At 41.7% G+C, this 19314-nt stretch overlaps 1 protein-coding gene across 1 annotated transcript; it reads left to right on the forward strand.

Annotated features, from left to right (window-relative positions):
* Nucleotides 1-450: 450 nt before the first annotated feature.
* On the forward strand, nt 451-18264 carry LOC146550126 (uncharacterized). Its single transcript, XM_085261035.1, has 2 exons — nt 451-3379; nt 16733-18264. Exons 1-2 carry the CDS (start codon nt 1205-1207, stop codon nt 17627-17629), a joined length of 3072 nt encoding a protein of 1023 aa, XP_085117161.1. The 5' UTR covers nt 451-1204; the 3' UTR covers nt 17630-18264.
* The last annotated feature ends 1050 nt before the right edge of the window (nt 18265-19314 follow it).

Raw genomic sequence — 19314 nt, forward strand, 5'->3', positions numbered from 1 at the left:
CAAAGGGGATCTTTTGATTGTTGGGTATTTTCCTGCTAATACTGTAGGGTTTTCACCTTACATTATAAAGCACCTTGAGGAGACTCTTGTTTTGCTGCGATGCTATATAATCTTAGATTTAACTGAATTTTAAAATCATCTATTATAGCATCAAAGTAAAACAAAATGAAATTTTAAGAAAATTGATTTACCATCAAATAAAAATCCTAATCTCAAACATATTCTGATTTTTCTTGTGTTTTATTGTGTTGTCAAGTATGAAAAAACAATGTTGCATTTGTGCACTCTGGTCATGAGTACTGGTATTGTATTAGAGCAGAATTTAGAGTAGAATTTGATAAAGGTGGTTTGGGTATGAGATGAACACAATTCATGAAACTATTAAATGTTGTTATTATAGACACTAAGTGAATATCTGTGGTAAGTTTAACAGTTTTCAGGGTTTTAGGCACATTTCTGCACATAGATTGGTCCAGAATGGAAAGTCTAAAGCAAAAAGCCTGAGTGAGGTGGACATTTTCATCATGGTCTCCAAGGCCTCCTTTGCGACTTGCCATTTTCTGTCCCTCTCCTCCTTGTTGCGGTTTCCTGGGTCCTCACCCTCCAAACTCCATGGACCTTTCAATTAATCTTTAGGAAATGAAAAATAATAGCAATTAAACAAAAAACACTTGGGAGGTTTAATGTGTTTATTTTAATTTGTTTTTCACCTGTTGTACATGTAGTGGAAAATGATTCTTTGCACAAACTGACAATGCTGAAAAAGCCTGGAGGTTGTGTTCTTTTGCAGGAAAAAATTAATGCTTTCTGAATTAGGGTCATGATCAACTTGTAATGCTTTTTAAATCTTGCTTGAGTCAATATTTACTCTCTTAAAATGCCGCACGCGGTTACTTTATATATGGGTGTTGTGCATTTTAAGAGAGTAAATAACGAGGCTAAATGTCCTTTCGCTTCCAGATACTGTATTTTACACCAACACGATGTGTATGTAAGAATTTATTAGCGGTTTAAGTCGGGAAGCCTGTGCGTGGGAGTTCAAAACACAGACAGTGCGCATGCGTGTGACGTGAAGTAGCGAACGCTTTGATCGCCTGACTGTGACGTAAGCGAACGCTTTGACGTGCCCGTGACGTTACAGTCAACTGAGCCTATATATAGAACCCGCCAGGACTCACAATCTACTTAGCGTTAAGTAAATGAGATGTACAGACCGCGATCTTCGCACTCTAGAATCTTAGATTTTCAAAGTCCTTCAAATAATTTTACTGAAACCGAAACGTCCACAATGGCTGAATTTCAGACTACAGGCTCTATCCCCATTATTCCCGAACATATTTTACCAGCTATAACCAAGTGTTTCGATCAGTTCTCCCAGGTACAATGGGGAATGATTGAACAGGGAATCTGGGACTCTGATCTCCAAGCATTACTGGCTGATATGATAATCGAAATCATTCAGATAGTTTCTAGCGGCATCCTGAAATCTGCACTTCCCACACTTCAGGAGTTAATGACAGACGAATTGTCCCAAACAGGTATCAGCATACCTGTGGCAAAAATAGCTCCGTCGCTGGGAGACTCTCTTTCAACCAGCATTGGCATCGCTCTTAACACCCCCCATGAAAACTGTCAGTCCAGTAAGAAGCTGACAAAACTGATTGAATTGGAGATCTCAGAAAAGGTCGACTCAGCTGTGACTCTACTCTTGAACAACCCGGATTTACGGTCAGATCCTGCCGTTTATGTCAGTGGAAAAATGACAACCACAAAAAACCTTCGACGCATGGTCTCTCACGCAGCCTCGTGTTTGGAAAAATGTGCAGCTAAGCTAAGCAGCCAGTGCATGTCAAAGGGCGGCGCAGCTAGTTCCCCTAGCCCGTCTAATTCAGAGAGTACTGAATCAAAGATCTCTGAGAAGGCAATGGTTGTTGAGGAGGTGAGCAGCGCTCTCACCAAATGGAGCACAGACACAGGAATCACAGAGGACAATAAGGATGAAAATGACATGACGCCTGTAGAGATAAAAGAAAGTGAAACTGGAGAGATGGCGGAAAGTCGTTCCAGCACCACAGGTGAAGTGATCGTGGCTGATGTTGTCAGTGCAATACTTGACACTCTGAAGTATTCGAATGCCGAAGATGACACAGAAATAGAGAAGTGCACAGATGCTGAGACAGCTGAAAGTCTCCAGCGTCCCAGCACGCCAGCAGAAATAGCTGCAGCTGACATTGTAATGACAATAATTGATAATCTGCAGTCTTTTGATGGTGAAGATGTCACATCTAGTGAGAAATGTGACTCACGCGAATCTGCTTTTAATGTGCAGTTAAATATCCAAAAGGTGAAAAACTTTTTCACGTCATGCATCCCATCCAGAAAAAGCAATGACCAAAAGCTGCACAAAGACCACTTCTGCACTTTTGCCAAAAAGCAGTTTTACAAAATGATCAGAGAGATAAAACACCTGGTGAAGAAAAACAAAAGGTTCTTCATCTGTCTCCACGAACCGGTCAAGTCTCTTGATGATCAGAGAGCAGATTGTATGGACAGCTACAGTTCTTTTTGTAGCTATGTAAACACACCAGTGATGGATAGCATGTTTAAGAGTTCTTCCCCAGTTGATTATAACACCATCAAACCTGTTCTTGAACAAATGTTTAATAAATTAAACGGGCCAGAACATTTGAACCGTATCTGGAACCCCCTGGAAAGGATAAAGGAAATTGAGATGTTTTCAAGGGAGTTGACAGATAAAGTGTATGACCATCTCCAGTCAACTGAAAGATATGTACTCCCTGTGATGCTATCAGGAAAATGTCTTTCAGACTCTGTCATCTCTAGGTCTGCAGAGCCAACAGATGAGTTACCCTTTTCGCCCGAGGTCCTCTATGTGACTGTAGAAGACTCAGTGCAAAAGTTTTTGCAAAACACTCTTCTGTGGTTAGAGAATGATGCTTTGGATCAAACTGTTCAAAGTGACAAGATTTCTGGTGCCGTGGGAGACATCCAGGATGTGATTTTAAGAGCACTGACTCCAACAGAGCAAAAAGAAAATGACAGACTGTCTGAACCAGAGTCACGTCCAGATTGTCCTCCCAAAAATGAAACAGTCTCCTGCGTGAGTGTACTAGAGCAGGGCCCACCCCCAGAAAACAGCCCTGAGCCTGAACCAATCACTGAAGCTGGGCTTACAGAAGCTCAAAGTCAGCCATCAACCTCTGAAAACTTACAGGAGGAGTCTGAGAAAATTGTCAGAGACTTCAGTAACTGTCTGTTAGATGAGCTCCTGGAGAAATGTCTTTTCGACACAAACTGTCTGAATATAGAAAATTACGAAGCGATCACCAGCCGTCTTACAGATCTGCTTCTAGATAAGGTCAGAATCCCAGGATATCTGAGTGCTCTTAAAAATAACAAACGGCGGATGCTAAAGAAAATGAGTAAGGCCCTTATAAAGGAGCTTGACTCTGCAGATCAGTTTGTACATTCGGCTCTTACACCAGATGATTACACTTTTGATGAACTTTTTCTGGATCTCCTGGACATGATTATTGAGGTTGCTTTGGATCAAACTGTTCAAAGTGACAAGATTTCTGGTGCCGTGGGAGACATCCAGGATGTGATTTTAAGAGCACTGACTCCAACAGAGCAAAAAGAAAATGACAGACTGTCTGAACCAGAGTCACGTCCAGATTGTCCTCCCAAAAATGAAACAGTCTCCTGCGTAAGTGTACTAGAGCAGGGCCCACCCCCAGAAAACAGCCCTGAGCCTGAACCAATCACTGAAGCTGGGCTTACAGAAGCTCAAAGTCAGCCATCAACCTCTGAAAACTTACAGGAGGAGTCTGAGAAAATTGTCAGAGACTTCAGTAACTGTCTGTTAGATGAGCTCCTGGAGAAATGTCTTTTCGACACAAACTATCTGAATATAGAAAATTACGAAGCGATCACCAGGCGTCTTACAGATCTGCTTCTAGATAAGGTCAGAATCCCAGGATATCTGAGTGCTCTTAAAAATAACAAACGGCGGATGCTAAAGAAAATGAGTAAGGCCCTTATAAAGGAGCTTGACTCTGCAGATCAGTTTGTACATTCGGCTCTTACACCAGATGATTACACTTTTGATGAACTTTTTCTGGATCTCCTGGACATGATTATTGAGGTTGTACTCAATCCCCCACTGAAGTCTAAAATTACAAGGTTCTTTCGAGCAGTGGGAAAAGCTTTAACGAAGCCGTTTAGGAGCTGCTGTAGGGGCAGCAGCGATGACTAAAAGACCAGCTGCACCCCCCCCCCCCACACACACACACACTACAATGCTTCTTTAAAGATCTCGAAGCATTTAATAATTTATTCAAAAACAATGTAATTGGCCAACAGAAGTATATTTCATCTTGTCTCCCTATATTGTCTCTCCATCACCCCCAACCGGTCGCAGCAGATGGCCGCCCCCTCTTGAGCCTGGTTCTGCTGGAGGTTTCTTCCTGTTAAAAGGGAGTTTTTTCTCCCCACTGTCGCCTAGTGCTTGCTCAAAGGGGATCTTTTGATTGTTGGGTATTTTCCTGCTAATACTGTAGGGTTTTCACCTTACATTATAAAGCACCTTGAGGAGACTCTTGTTTTGCTGCGATGCTATATAATCTTAGATTTAACTGAATTTTAAAATCATCCATTATAGCATCAAAGTAAAACAAAATGAAATTTTAAGAAAATTGATTTACCATCAAATAAAAATCCTAATCTCAAACATATTCTGATTTTTCTTGTGTTTTATTGTGTTGTCAAGTATGAAAAAACAATGTTGCATTTGTGCACTCTGGTCATGAGTACTGGTATTGTATTAGAGCAGAATTTAGAGTAGAATTTGATAAAGGTGGTTTGGGTATGAGATGAACACAATTCATGAAACTATTAAATGTTGTTATTATAGACACTAAGTGAATATCTGTGGTAAGTTTAACAGTTTTCAGGGTTTTAGGCACATTTCTGCACATAGATTGGTCCAGAATGGAAAGTCTAAAGCAAAAAGCCTGAGTGAGGTGGACATTTTCATCATGGTCTCCAAGGCCTCCTTTGCGACTTGCCATTTTCTGTCCCTCTCCTCCTTGTTGCGGTTTCCTGGGTCCTCACCCTCCAAACTCCATGGACCTTTCAATTAATCTTTAGGAAATGAAAAATAATAGCAATTAAACAAAAAACACTTGGGAGGTTTAATGTGTTTATTTTAATTTGTTTTTCACCTGTTGTACATGTAGTGGAAAATGATTCTTTGCACAAACTGACAATGCTGAAAAAGCCTGGAGGTTGTGTTCTTTTGCAGGAAAAAATTAATGCTTTCTGAATTAGGGTCATGATCAACTTGTAATGCTTTTTAAATCTTGCTTGAGTCAATATTTACTCTCTTAAAATGCCGCACGCGGTTACTTTATATATGGGTGTTGTGCATTTTAAGAGAGTAAATAACGAGGCTAAATGTCCTTTCGCTTCCAGATACTGTATTTTACACCAACACGATGTGTATGTAAGAATTTATTAGCGGTTTAAGTCGGGAAGCCTGTGCGTGGGAGTTCAAAACACAGACAGTGCGCATGCGTGTGACGTGAAGTAGCGAACGCTTTGATCGCCTGACTGTGACGTAAGCGAACGCTTTGACGTGCCCGTGACGTTACAGTCAACTGAGCCTATATATAGAACCCGCCAGGACTCACAATCTACTTAGCGTTAAGTAAATGAGATGTACAGACCGCGATCTTCGCACTCTAGAATCTTAGATTTTCAAAGTCCTTCAAATAATTTTACTGAAACCGAAACGTCCACAATGGCTGAATTTCAGACTACAGGCTCTATCCCCATTATTCCCGAACATATTTTACCAGCTATAACCAAGTGTTTCGATCAGTTCTCCCAGGTACAATGGGGAATGATTGAACAGGGAATCTGGGACTCTGATCTCCAAGCATTACTGGCTGATATGATAATCGAAATCATTCAGATAGTTTCTAGCGGCATCCTGAAATCTGCACTTCCCACACTTCAGGAGTTAATGACAGACGAATTGTCCCAAACAGGTATCAGCATACCTGTGGCAAAAATAGCTCCGTCGCTGGGAGACTCTCTTTCAACCAGCATTGGCATCGCTCTTAACACCCCCCATGAAAACTGTCAGTCCAGTAAGAAGCTGACAAAACTGATTGAATTGGAGATCTCAGAAAAGGTCGACTCAGCTGTGACTCTACTCTTGAACAACCCGGATTTACGGTCAGATCCTGCCGTTTATGTCAGTGGAAAAATGACAACCACAAAAAACCTTCGACGCATGGTCTCTCACGCAGCCTCGTGTTTGGAAAAATGTGCAGCTAAGCTAAGCAGCCAGTGCATGTCAAAGGGCGGCGCAGCTAGTTCCCCTAGCCCGTCTAATTCAGAGAGTACTGAATCAAAGATCTCTGAGAAGGCAATGGTTGTTGAGGAGGTGAGCAGCGCTCTCACCAAATGGAGCACAGACACAGGAATCACAGAGGACAATAAGGATGAAAATGACATGACGCCTGTAGAGATAAAAGAAAGTGAAACTGGAGAGATGGCGGAAAGTCGTTCCAGCACCACAGGTGAAGTGATCGTGGCTGATGTTGTCAGTGCAATACTTGACACTCTGAAGTATTCGAATGCCGAAGATGACACAGAAATAGAGAAGTGCACAGATGCTGAGACAGCTGAAAGTCTCCAGCGTCCCAGCACGCCAGCAGAAATAGCTGCAGCTGACATTGTAATGACAATAATTGATAATCTGCAGTCTTTTGATGGTGAAGATGTCACATCTAGTGAGAAATGTGACTCACGCGAATCTGCTTTTAATGTGCAGTTAAATATCCAAAAGGTGAAAAACTTTTTCACGTCATGCATCCCATCCAGAAAAAGCAATGACCAAAAGCTGCACAAAGACCACTTCTGCGCTTTTGCCAAAAAGCAGTTTTACAAAATGATCAGAGAGATAAAACACCTGGTGAAGAAAAACAAAAGGTTCTTCATCTGTCTCCACGAACCGGTCAAGTCTCTTGATGATCAGAGAGCAGATTGTATGGACAGCTACAGTTCTTTTTGTAGCTATGTAAACACACCAGTGATGGATAGCATGTTTAAGAGTTCTTCCCCAGTTGATTATAACACCATCAAACCTGTTCTTGAACAAATGTTTAATAAATTAAACGGGCCAGAACATTTGAACCGTATCTGGAACCCCCTGGAAAGGATAAAGGAAATTGAGATGTTTTCAAGGGAGTTGACAGATAAAGTGTATGACCATCTCCAGTCAACTGAAAGATATGTACTCCCTGTGATGCTATCAGGAAAATGTCTTTCAGACTCTGTCATCTCTAGGTCTGCAGAGCCAACAGATGAGTTACCCTTTTCGCCCGAGGTCCTCTATGTGACTGTAGAAGACTCAGTGCAAAAGTTTTTGCAAAACACTCTTCTGTGGTTAGAGAATGATGCTTTGGATCAAACTGTTCAAAGTGACAAGATTTCTGGTGCCGTGGGAGACATCCAGGATGTGATTTTAAGAGCACTGACTCCAACAGAGCAAAAAGAAAATGACAGACTGTCTGAACCAGAGTCACGTCCAGATTGTCCTCCCAAAAATGAAACAGTCTCCTGCGTGAGTGTACTAGAGCAGGGCCCACCCCCAGAAAACAGCCCTGAGCCTGAACCAATCACTGAAGCTGGGCTTACAGAAGCTCAAAGTCAGCCATCAACCTCTGAAAACTTACAGGAGGAGTCTGAGAAAATTGTCAGAGACTTCAGTAACTGTCTGTTAGATGAGCTCCTGGAGAAATGTCTTTTCGACACAAACTATCTGAATATAGAAAATTACGAAGCGATCACCAGGCGTCTTACAGATCTGCTTCTAGATAAGGTCAGAATCCCAGGATATCTGAGTGCTCTTAAAAATAACAAACGGCGGATGCTAAAGAAAATGAGTAAGGCCCTTATAAAGGAGCTTGACTCTGCAGATCAGTTTGTACATTCGGCTCTTACACCAGATGATTACACTTTTGATGAACTTTTTCTGGATCTCCTGGACATGATTATTGAGGTTGTACTCAATCCCCCACTGAAGTCTAAAATTACAAGGTTCTTTCGAGCAGTGGGAAAAGCTTTAATGAAGCCGTTTAGGAGCTGCTGTAGGGGCAGCAGCGATGACTAAAAGACCAGCTGCACCCCCCCCCCCCCCCCCACACACACACACACACACACACACACACTACAATGCTTCTTTAAAGATCTCGAAGCATTTAATAATTTATTCAAAAACAATGTAATTGGCCAACAGAAGTATATTTCATCTTGTCTCCCTATATTGTCTCTCCATCACCCCCAACCGGTCGCAGCAGATGGCCGCCCCCTCTTGAGCCTGGTTCTGCTGGAGGTTTCTTCCTGTTAAAAGGGAGTTTTTTCTCCCCACTGTCGCCTAGTGCTTGCTCAAAGGGGATCTTTTGATTGTTGGGTATTTTCCTGCTAATACTGTAGGGTTTTCACCTTACATTATAAAGCACCTTGAGGAGACTCTTGTTTTGCTGCGATGCTATATAATCTTAGATTTAACTGAATTTTAAAATCATCCATTATAGCATCAAAGTAAAACAAAATGAAATTTTAAGAAAATTGATTTACCATCAAATAAAAATCCTAATCTCAAACATATTCTGATTTTTCTTGTGTTTTATTGTGTTGTCAAGTATGAAAAAACAATGTTGCATTTGTGCACTCTGGTCATGAGTACTGGTATTGTATTAGAGCAGAATTTAGAGTAGAATTTGATAAAGGTGGTTTGGGTATGAGATGAACACAATTCATGAAACTATTAAATGTTGTTATTATAGACACTAAGTGAATATCTGTGGTAAGTTTAACAGTTTTCAGGGTTTTAGGCACATTTCTGCACATAGATTGGTCCAGAATGGAAAGTCTAAAGCAAAAAGCCTGAGTGAGGTGGACATTTTCATCATGGTCTCCAAGGCCTCCTTTGCGACTTGCCATTTTCTGTCCCTCTCCTCCTTGTTGCGGTTTCCTGGGTCCTCACCCTCCAAACTCCATGGACCTTTCAATTAATCTTTAGGAAATGAAAAATAATAGCAATTAAACAAAAAACACTTGGGAGGTTTAATGTGTTTATTTTAATTTGTTTTTCACCTGTTGTACATGTAGTGGAAAATGATTCTTTGCACAAACTGACAATGCTGAAAAAGCCTGGAGGTTGTGTTCTTTTGCAGGAAAAAATTAATGCTTTCTGAATTAGGGTCATGATCAACTTGTAATGCTTTTTAAATCTTGCTTGAGTCAATATTTACTCTCTTAAAATGCCGCACGCGGTTACTTTATATATGGGTGTTGTGCATTTTAAGAGAGTAAATAACGAGGCTAAATGTCCTTTCGCTTCCAGATACTGTATTTTACACCAACACGATGTGTATGTAAGAATTTATTAGCGGTTTAAGTCGGGAAGCCTGTGCGTGGGAGTTCAAAACACAGACAGTGCGCATGCGTGTGACGTGAAGTAGCGAACGCTTTGATCGCCTGACTGTGACGTAAGCGAACGCTTTGACGTGCCCGTGACGTTACAGTCAACTGAGCCTATATATAGACCTCGCCAGGACTCACAATCTACTTAGCGTTAAGTAGATGAGATGTACAGACCGCGATCTTCGCACTCTAGAATCTTAGATTTTCAAAGTCCTTCAAATAATTTTACTGAAACAGAAACGTCCACAATGGCTGAATTTCAGACTACAGGCTCTATCCCCATTATTCCCGAGCATATTTTACCAGCTATAACCAAGTGTTTCGATCAGTTCTCCCAGGTACAATGGGGAATGATTGAACAGGGAATCTGGGACTCTGATCTCCAAGCATTACTGGCTGATATGATAATCGAAATCATTCAGATAGTTTCTAGCGGCATCCTGAAATCTGCACTTCCCACACTTCAGGAGTTAATGACAGACGAATTGTCCCAAACAGGTATCAGCATACCTGTGGCAAAAATAGCTCCGTCGCTGGGAGACTCTCTTTCAACCAGCATTGGCATCGCTCTTAACACCCCCCATGAAAACTGTCAGTCCAGTAAGAAGCTGACAAAACTGATTGAATTGGAGATCTCAGAAAAGGTCGACTCAGCTGTGACTCTACTCTTGAACAACCCGGATTTACGGTCAGATCCTGCCGTTTATGTCAGTGGAAAAATGACAACCACAAAAAACCTTCGACGCATGGTCTCTCACGCAGCCTCGTGTTTGGAAAAATGTGCAGCTAAGCTAAGCAGCCAGTGCATGTCAAAGGGCGGCGCAGCTAGTTCCCCTAGCCCGTCTAATTCAGAGAGTACTGAATCAAAGATCTCTGAGAAGGCAATGGTTGTTGAGGAGGTGAGCAGCGCTCTCACCAAATGGAGCACAGACACAGGAATCACAGAGGACAATAAGGATGAAAATGACATGACGCCTGTAGAGATAAAAGAAAGTGAAACTGGAGAGATGGCGGAAAGTCGTTCCAGCACCACAGGTGAAGTGATCGTGGCTGATGTTGTCAGTGCAATACTTGACACTCTGAAGTATTCGAATGCCGAAGATGACACAGAAATAGAGAAGTGCACAGATGCTGAGACAGCTGAAAGTCTCCAGCGTCCCAGCACGCCAGCAGAAATAGCTGCAGCTGACATTGTAATGACAATAATTGATAATCTGCAGTCTTTTGATGGTGAAGATGTCACATCTAGTGAGAAATGTGACTCACGCGAATCTGCTTTTAATGTGCAGTTAAATATCCAAAAGGTGAAAAACTTTTTCACGTCATGCATCCCATCCAGAAAAAGCAATGACCAAAAGCTGCACAAAGACCACTTCTGCGCTTTTGCCAAAAAGCAGTTTTACAAAATGATCAGAGAGATAAAACACCTGGTGAAGAAAAACAAAAGGTTCTTCATCTGTCTCCACGAACCGGTCAAGTCTCTTGATGATCAGAGAGCAGATTGTATGGACAGCTACAGTTCTTTTTGTAGCTATGTAAACACACCAGTGATGGATAGCATGTTTAAGAGTTCTTCCCCAGTTGATTATAACACCATCAAACCTGTTCTTGAACAAATGTTTAATAAATTAAACGGGCCAGAACATTTGAACCGTATCTGGAACCCCCTGGAAAGGATAAAGGAAATTGAGATGTTTTCCAGGGAGTTGACAGATAAAGTGTATGACCATCTCCAGTCAACTGAAAGATATGTACTCCCTGTGATGCTATCAGGAAAATGTCTTTCAGACTCTGTCATCTCTAGGTCTGCAGAGCCAACAGATGAGTTACCCTTTTCGCCCGAGGTCCTCTATGTGACTGTAGAAGACTCAGTGCAAAAGTTTTTGCAAAACACTCTTCTGTGGTTAGAGAATGATGCTTTGGATCAAACTGTTCAAAGTGACAAGATTTCTGGTGCCGTGGGAGACATCCAGGATGTGATTTTAAGAGCACTGACTCCAACAGAGCAAAAAGAAAATGACAGACTGTCTGAACCAGAGTCACGTCCAGATTGTCCTCCCAAAAATGAAACAGTCTCCTGCGTGAGTGTACTAGAGCAGGGCCCACCCCCAGAAAACAGCCCTGAGCCTGAACCAATCACTGAAGCTGGGCTTACAGAAGCTCAAAGTCAGCCATCAACCTCTGAAAACTTACAGGAGGAGTCTGAGAAAATTGTCAGAGACTTCAGTAACTGTCTGTTAGATGAGCTCCTGGAGAAATGTCTTTTCGACACAAACTATCTGAATATAGAAAATTACGAAGCGATCACCAGGCGTCTTACAGATCTGCTTCTAGATAAGGTCAGAATCCCAGGATATCTGAGTGCTCTTAAAAATAACAAACGGCGGATGCTAAAGAAAATGAGTAAGGCCCTTATAAAGGAGCTTGACTCTGCAGATCAGTTTGTACATTCGGCTCTTACACCAGATGATTACACTTTTGATGAACTTTTTCTGGATCTCCTGGACATGATTATTGAGGTTGTACTCAATCCCCCACTGAAGTCTAAAATTACAAGGTTCTTTCGAGCAGTGGGAAAAGCTTTAATGAAGCCGTTTAGGAGCTGCTGTAGGGGCAGCAGCGATGACTAAAAGACCAGCTGCACCCCCCCACACACACACACACACACACACTACAATGCTTCTTTAAAGATCTCGAAGCATTTAATAATTTATTCAAAAACAATGTAATTGGCCAACAGAAGTATATTTCATCTTGTCTCCCTATATTGTCTCTCCATCACCCCCAACCGGTCGCAGCAGATGGCCGCCCCCTCTTGAGCCTGGTTCTGCTGGAGGTTTCTTCCTGTTAAAAGGGAGTTTTTTCTCCCCACTGTCGCCTAGTGCTTGCTCAAAGGGGATCTTTTGATTGTTGGGTATTTTCCTGCTAATACTGTAGGGTTTTCACCTTACATTATAAAGCACCTTGAGGAGACTCTTGTTTTGCTGCGATGCTATATAATCTTAGATTTAACTGAATTTTAAAATCATCCATTATAGCATCAAAGTAAAACAAAATGAAATTTTAAGAAAATTGATTTACCATCAAATAAAAATCCTAATCTCAAACATATTCTGATTTTTCTTGTGTTTTATTGTGTTGTCAAGTATGAAAAAACAATGTTGCATTTGTGCACTCTGGTCATGAGTACTGGTATTGTATTAGAGCAGAATTTAGAGTAGAATTTGATAAAGGTGGTTTGGGTATGAGATGAACACAATTCATGAAACTATTAAATGTTGTTATTATAGACACTAAGTGAATATCTGTGGTAAGTTTAACAGTTTTCAGGGTTTTAGGCACATTTCTGCACATAGATTGGTCCAGAATGGAAAGTCTAAAGCAAAAAGCCTGAGTGAGGTGGACATTTTCATCATGGTCTCCAAGGCCTCCTTTGCGACTTGCCATTTTCTGTCCCTCTCCTCCTTGTTGCGGTTTCCTGGGTCCTCACCCTCCAAACTCCATGGACCTTTCAATTAATCTTTAGGAAATGAAAAATAATAGCAATTAAACAAAAAACACTTGGGAGGTTTAATGTGTTTATTTTAATTTGTTTTTCACCTGTTGTACATGTAGTGGAAAATGATTCTTTGCACAAACTGACAATGCTGAAAAAGCCTGGAGGTTGTGTTCTTTTGCAGGAAAAAATTAATGCTTTCTGAATTAGGGTCATGATCAACTTGTAATGCTTTTTAAATCTTGCTTGAGTCAATATTTACTCTCTTAAAATGCCGCACGCGGTTACTTTATATATGGGTGTTGTGCATTTTAAGAGAGTAAATAACGAGGCTAAATGTCCTTTCGCTTCCAGATACTGTATTTTACACCAACACGATGTGTATGTGTAACGGAGCGGAAAGGCTGATTTTATTTCCACAGTGTCGTTTTTTAAAGGAAGGAAACCTTCCTCCAAACGGACAGAGCAGTGGAGCCGCCAAGGGAAAGCACACGATTAAAAAACTGTATAATTAAAATATAATTTATTATATTTAAATAGTTAAAAATGCAAAATGAATTAAAACAACCTTGGCCAAGGGGTAACACAATAAAAAGCAATAAAACACAACATTAAAAGTCCAGTGGCATCCGCCACGATATAAAAGTCACAAAGAACTAAAAAAGTCCAGCGAAGTGATGTAAAAGGGAAACCCAGCGGAGTCCTCGCCTTCCTCCCCGCATTCCGCGTCCTGGTACGCTGAAGAAAGGGAGGGAGCGGCAGTCACTATTCTTTTCGGCAATTTTCATTCAATAAAAGGGGCTAAGTCGAAGACTTACCCCGGGTGGGCAGAGCTCTCAACTCCGCCCGCCGCTTCTTTAAAACTGCAAGTCGGCACCAGCTGTCTCGCCGCCTCTGCTCTCCCGCAGTGCACAAGCTGGGCTCTCGTTACTACTGCCGTCCGCCTGTTCGCTCCGCGTCCCTAGTCGCTGGTGCTGTCCGTCCTTTCCTAACGCCCAGCTCCACCAGCCCCTTCGGCTTGCAGGCGCTGCCGCCTGGCATCACTTACTCCTGGCCGTCTCTCAAGCCTCTCGGTCGAACCCCTTCCTTTGGTCTGCCAGGCCCTCTTATTGGCCTCTCTGGGATCTCTCGCAGGTGTGATCAGTTTATTATCAGGTAGGGGCGGAGTCTTTCCAGGACAAGTCATCAAATAAATACCATTAAAACATGCAGTAAAACTCATAAAAATAAGCCAGTGTACAATATTAAAATATTAAAAAGGTAAAACACAGCAAAACATGCATAGTAGAAAAACTTAGATAACTTGTCCCTTTCCACCCTGTGACATCTGTAAGAATTTATTAGCGGTTTAAGTCGGGAAGCCTGTGCGTGGGAGTTCAAAACACATACAGTGCGCATGCGTGTGACGTGAAGTAGCGAACGCTTTGATCGCCTGACTGTGACGTAAGCGAACGCTTTGACGTGCCCGTGACGTTACAGTCAACTGAGCCTATATATAGAACCCGCCAGGACTCACAATCTACTTAGCGTTAAGTAAATGAGATGTACAGACCGCGATCTTCGCACTCTAGAATCTTAGATTTTCAAAGTCCTTCAAATAATTTTACTGAAACAGAAACGTCCACAATGGCTGAATTTCAGACTACAGGCTCTATCCCCATTATTCCCGAGCATATTTTACCAGCTATAACCAAGTGTTTCGATCAGTTCTCCCAGGTACAATGGGGAATGATTGAACAGGGAATCTGGGACTCTGATCTCCAAGCATTACTGGCTGATATGATAATCGAAATCATTCAGATAGTTTCTAGCGGCATCCTGAAATCTGCACTTCCCACACTTCAGGAGTTAATGACAGACGAATTGTCCCAAACAGGTATCAGCATACCTGTGGCAAAAATAGCTCCGTCGCTGGGAGACTCTCTTTCAACCAGCATTGGCATCGCTCTTAACATCCCCCATGAAAACTGTCAGTCCAGTAAGAAGCTGACAAAACTGATTGAATTGGAGATCTCAGAAAAGGTCGACTCAGCTGTGACTCTACTCTTGAACAACCCGGATTTACGGTCAGATCCTGCCGTTTATGTCAGTGGAAAAATGACAACCACAAAAAACCTTCGACGCATGGTCTCTCACGCAGCCTCGTGTTTGGAAAAATGTGCAGGTAAGCTAAGCAGCCAGTGCATGTCAAAGGGCGGCGCAGCTAGTTCCCCTAGCCCGTCTAATTCAGAGAGTACTGAATCAAAGATCTCTGAGAAGGCAATGGTTGTTGAGGAGGTGAGCAGCGCTCTCACCAAATGGAGCACAGACACAGGAATCACAGAGGACAATAAGGATGAAAATGACATGACGCCTGTAGAGATAAAAGAAAGTGAAACTGGAGAGATGGCGGAAAGTCGTTCCAGCACCACAGGTGAAGTGATCGTGGCTGATGTTGTCAGTGCAATACTTGACACTCTGAAGTATTCGAATGCCGAAGATGACACAGAAATAGAGAAGTGCACAGATGCTGAGACAGCTGAAAGTCTCCAGCGTCCCAGCACGCCAGCAGAAATAGCTGCAGCTGACATTGTAATCACAATAATTGATAATCTGCAGTCTTTTGATGGTGAAGATGTCACATCTAGTGAGAAATGTGACTCACGCGAATCTGCTTTTAATGTGCAGTTAAATATCCAAAAGGTGAAAAACTTTTTCACGTCATGCATCCCATCCAGAAAAAGCAATGACCAAAAGCTGCACAAAGACCACTTCTGCGCTTTTGCCAAAAAGCAGTTTTACAAAATGATCAGAGAGATAAAACACCTGGTGAAGAAAAACAAAAGGTTCTTCATCTGTCTCCACGAACCGGTCAAGTCTCTTGATGATCAGAGAGCAGATTGTATGGACAGCTACAGTTCTTTTTGTAGCTATGTAAACACACCAGTGATGGATAGCATGTTTAAGAGTTCTTCCCCAGTTGATTATAACACCATCAAACCTGTTCTTGAACAAATGTTTAATAAATTAAACGGGCCAGAACATTTGAACCGTATCTGGAACCCCCTGGAAAAGATAAAGGAAATTGAGATGTTTTCCAGGGAGTTGACAGATAAAGTGTATGACCATCTCCAGTCAACTGAAAGATATGTACTCCCTGTGATGCTATCAGGAAAATGTCTTTCAGACTCTGTCATCTCTAGGTCTGCAGAGCCAACAGATGAGTTACCCTTTTCGCCCGAGGTCCTCTATGTGACTGTAGAAGACTCAGTGCAAAAGTTTTTGCAAAACACTCTTCTGTGGTTAGAGAATGATGCTTTGGATCAAACTGTTCAAAGTGACAAGATTTCTGGTGCCGTGGGAGACATCCAGGATGTGATTTTAAGAGCACTGACTCCAACAGAGCAAAAAGAAAATGACAGACTGTCTGAACCAGAGTCACGTCCAGATTGTCCTCCCAAAAATGAAACAGTCTCCTGCGTGAGTGTACTAGAGCAGGGCCCACCCCCAGAAAACAGCCCTGAGCCTGAACCAATCACTGAAGCTGGGCTTACAGAAGCTCAAAGTCAGCCATCAACCTCTGAAAACTTACAGGAGGAGTCTGAGAAAATTGTCAGAGACTTCAGTAACTGTCTGTTAGATGAGCTCCTGGAGAAATGTCTTTTCGACACAAACTGTCTGAATATAGAAAATTACGAAGCGATCACCAGGCGTCTTACAGATCTGCTTCTAGATAAGGTCAGAATCCCAGGATATCTGAGTGCTCTTAAAAATAACAAACAGCGGATGCTAAAGAAAATGAGTAAGGCCCTTATAAAGGAGCTTGACTCTGCAGATCAGTTTGTACATTCGGCTCTTACACCAGATGATTACACTTTTGATGAACTTTTTCTGGATCTCCTGGACATGATTATTGAGGTTGCTTTGGATCAAACTGTTCAAAGTGACAAGATTTCTGGTGCCGTGGGAGACATCCAGGATGTGATTTTAAGAGCACTGACTCCAACAGAGCAAAAAGAAAATGACAGACTGTCTGAACCAGAGTCACGTCCAGATTGTCCTCCCAAAAATGAAACAGTCTCCTGCGTGAGTGTACTAGAGCAGGGCCCACCCCCAGAAAACAGCCCTGAGCCTGAACCAATCACTGAAGCTGGGCTTACAGAAGCTCAAAGTCAGCCATCAACCTCTGAAAACTTACAGGAGGAGTCTGAGAAAATTGTCAGAGACTTCAGTAACTGTCTGTTAGATGAGCTCCTGGAGAAATGTCTTTTCGACACAAACTATCTGAATATAGAAAATTACGAAGCGATCACCAGGCGTCTTACAGATCTGCTTCTAGATAAGGTCAGAATCCCAGGATATCTGAGTGCTCTTAAAAATAACAAACGGCGGATGCTAAAGAAAATGAGTAAGGCCCTTATAAAGGAGCTTGACTCTGCAGATCAGTTTGTACATTCGGCTCTTACACCAGATGATTACACTTTTGATGAACTTTTTCTGGATCTCCTGGACATGATTATTGAGGTTGTACTCAATCCCCCACTGAAGTCTAAAATTACAAGGTTCTTTCGAGCAGTGGGAAAAGCTTTAATGAAGCCGTTTAGGAGCTGCTGTAGGGGCAGCAGCGATGACTAAAAGACCAGCTGCACCCCCCCCCACACACACACACACACACACACTACAATGCTTCTTTAAAGATCTCGAAGCATTTAATAATTTATTCAAAAACAATGTAATTGGCCAACAGAAGTATATTTCATCTTGTCTCCCTATATTGTCTCTCCATCACCCCCAACCGGTCGCAGCAGATGGCCGCCCCCTCTTGAGCCTGGTTCTGCTGGAGGTTTCTTCCTGTTAAAAGGGAGTTTTTTCTCCCCACTGTCGCCTAGTGCTTGCTCAAAGGGGATCTTTTGATTGTTGGGTATTTTCCTGCTAATACTGTAGGGTTTTCACCTTACATTATAAAGCACCTTGAGGAGACTCTTGTTTTGCTGCGATGCTATATAATCTTAGATTTAACTGAATTTTAAAATCATCTATTATAGCATCAAAGTAAAACAAAATGAAATTTTAAAAAAACCTGACACAAAAAAATTGATTTACCATCAAATAAAAATCCTAATCTCAAACATATTCTGATTTTTCTTGTGTTTTATTGTGTTGTCAAGTATGAAAAAACAATGTTGCATTTGTGCACTCTGGTCATGAGTACTGGTATTGTATTAGAGCAGAATTTAGAGTAGAATTTGATAAAGGTGGTTTGGGTATGAGATGAACACAATTCATGAAACTATTAAATGTTGTTATTATAGACACTAAGTGAATATCTGTGGTAAGTTTAACAGTTTTCAGGGTTTTAGGCACATTTCTGCACATAGATTGGTCCAGAATGGAAAGTCTAAAGCAAAAAGCCTGAGTGAGGTGGACATTTTCATCATGGTCTCCAAGGCCTCCTTTGCGACTTGCCATTTTCTGTCCCTCTCCTCCTTGTTGCGGTTTCCTGGGTCCTCACCCTCCAAACTCCATGGACCTTTCAATTAATCTTTAGGAAATGAAAAATAATAGCAATTAAACAAAAAACACTTGGGAGGTTTAATGTGTTTATTTTAATTTGTTTTTCACCTGTTGTACATGTAGTGGAAAATGATTCTTTGCACAAACTGACAATGCTGAAAAAGCCTGGAGGTTGTGTTCTTTTGCAGGAAAAAATTAATGCTTTCTGAATTAGGGTCATGATCAACTTGTAATGCTTTTTAAATCTTGCTTGAGTCAATATTTACTCTCTTAAAATGCCGCACGCGGTTACTTTATATATGGGTGTTGTGCATTTTAAGAGAGTAAATAACGAGGCTAAATGTCCTTTCGCTTCCAGATACTGTATTTTACACCAACACGATGTGTATGTGTAACGGAGCGGAAAGGCTGATTTTATTTCCACAGTGTCGTTTTTTAAAGGAAGGAAACCTTCCTCCAAACGGACAGAGCAGTGGAGCCGCCAAGGGAAAGCACACGATTAAAAAACTGTATAATTAAAATATAATTTATTATATTTAAATAGTTAAAAATGCAAAATGAATTAAAACAACCTTGGCCAAGGGGTAACACAATAAAAAGCAATAAAACACAACATTAAAAGTCCAGTGGCATCCGCCACGATATAAAAGTCACAAAGAACTAAAAAAGTCCAGCGAAGTGATGTAAAAGGGAAACCCAGCGGAGTCCTCGCCTTCCTCCCCGCATTCCGCGTCCTGGTACGCTGAAGAAAGGGAGGGAGCGGCAGTCACTATTCTTTTCGGCAATTTTCATTCAATAAAAGGGGC

The sequence above is a fragment of the Mchenga conophoros genome, linkage group LG20, assembly GCF_057382185.1.
Source record: "Mchenga conophoros isolate Kocher_MC1m ecotype Shallow Benthic linkage group LG20, M_conophoros_male_GT1.1, whole genome shotgun sequence".
Classification (NCBI taxonomy): domain Eukaryota; kingdom Metazoa; phylum Chordata; class Actinopteri; order Cichliformes; family Cichlidae; genus Mchenga; species Mchenga conophoros.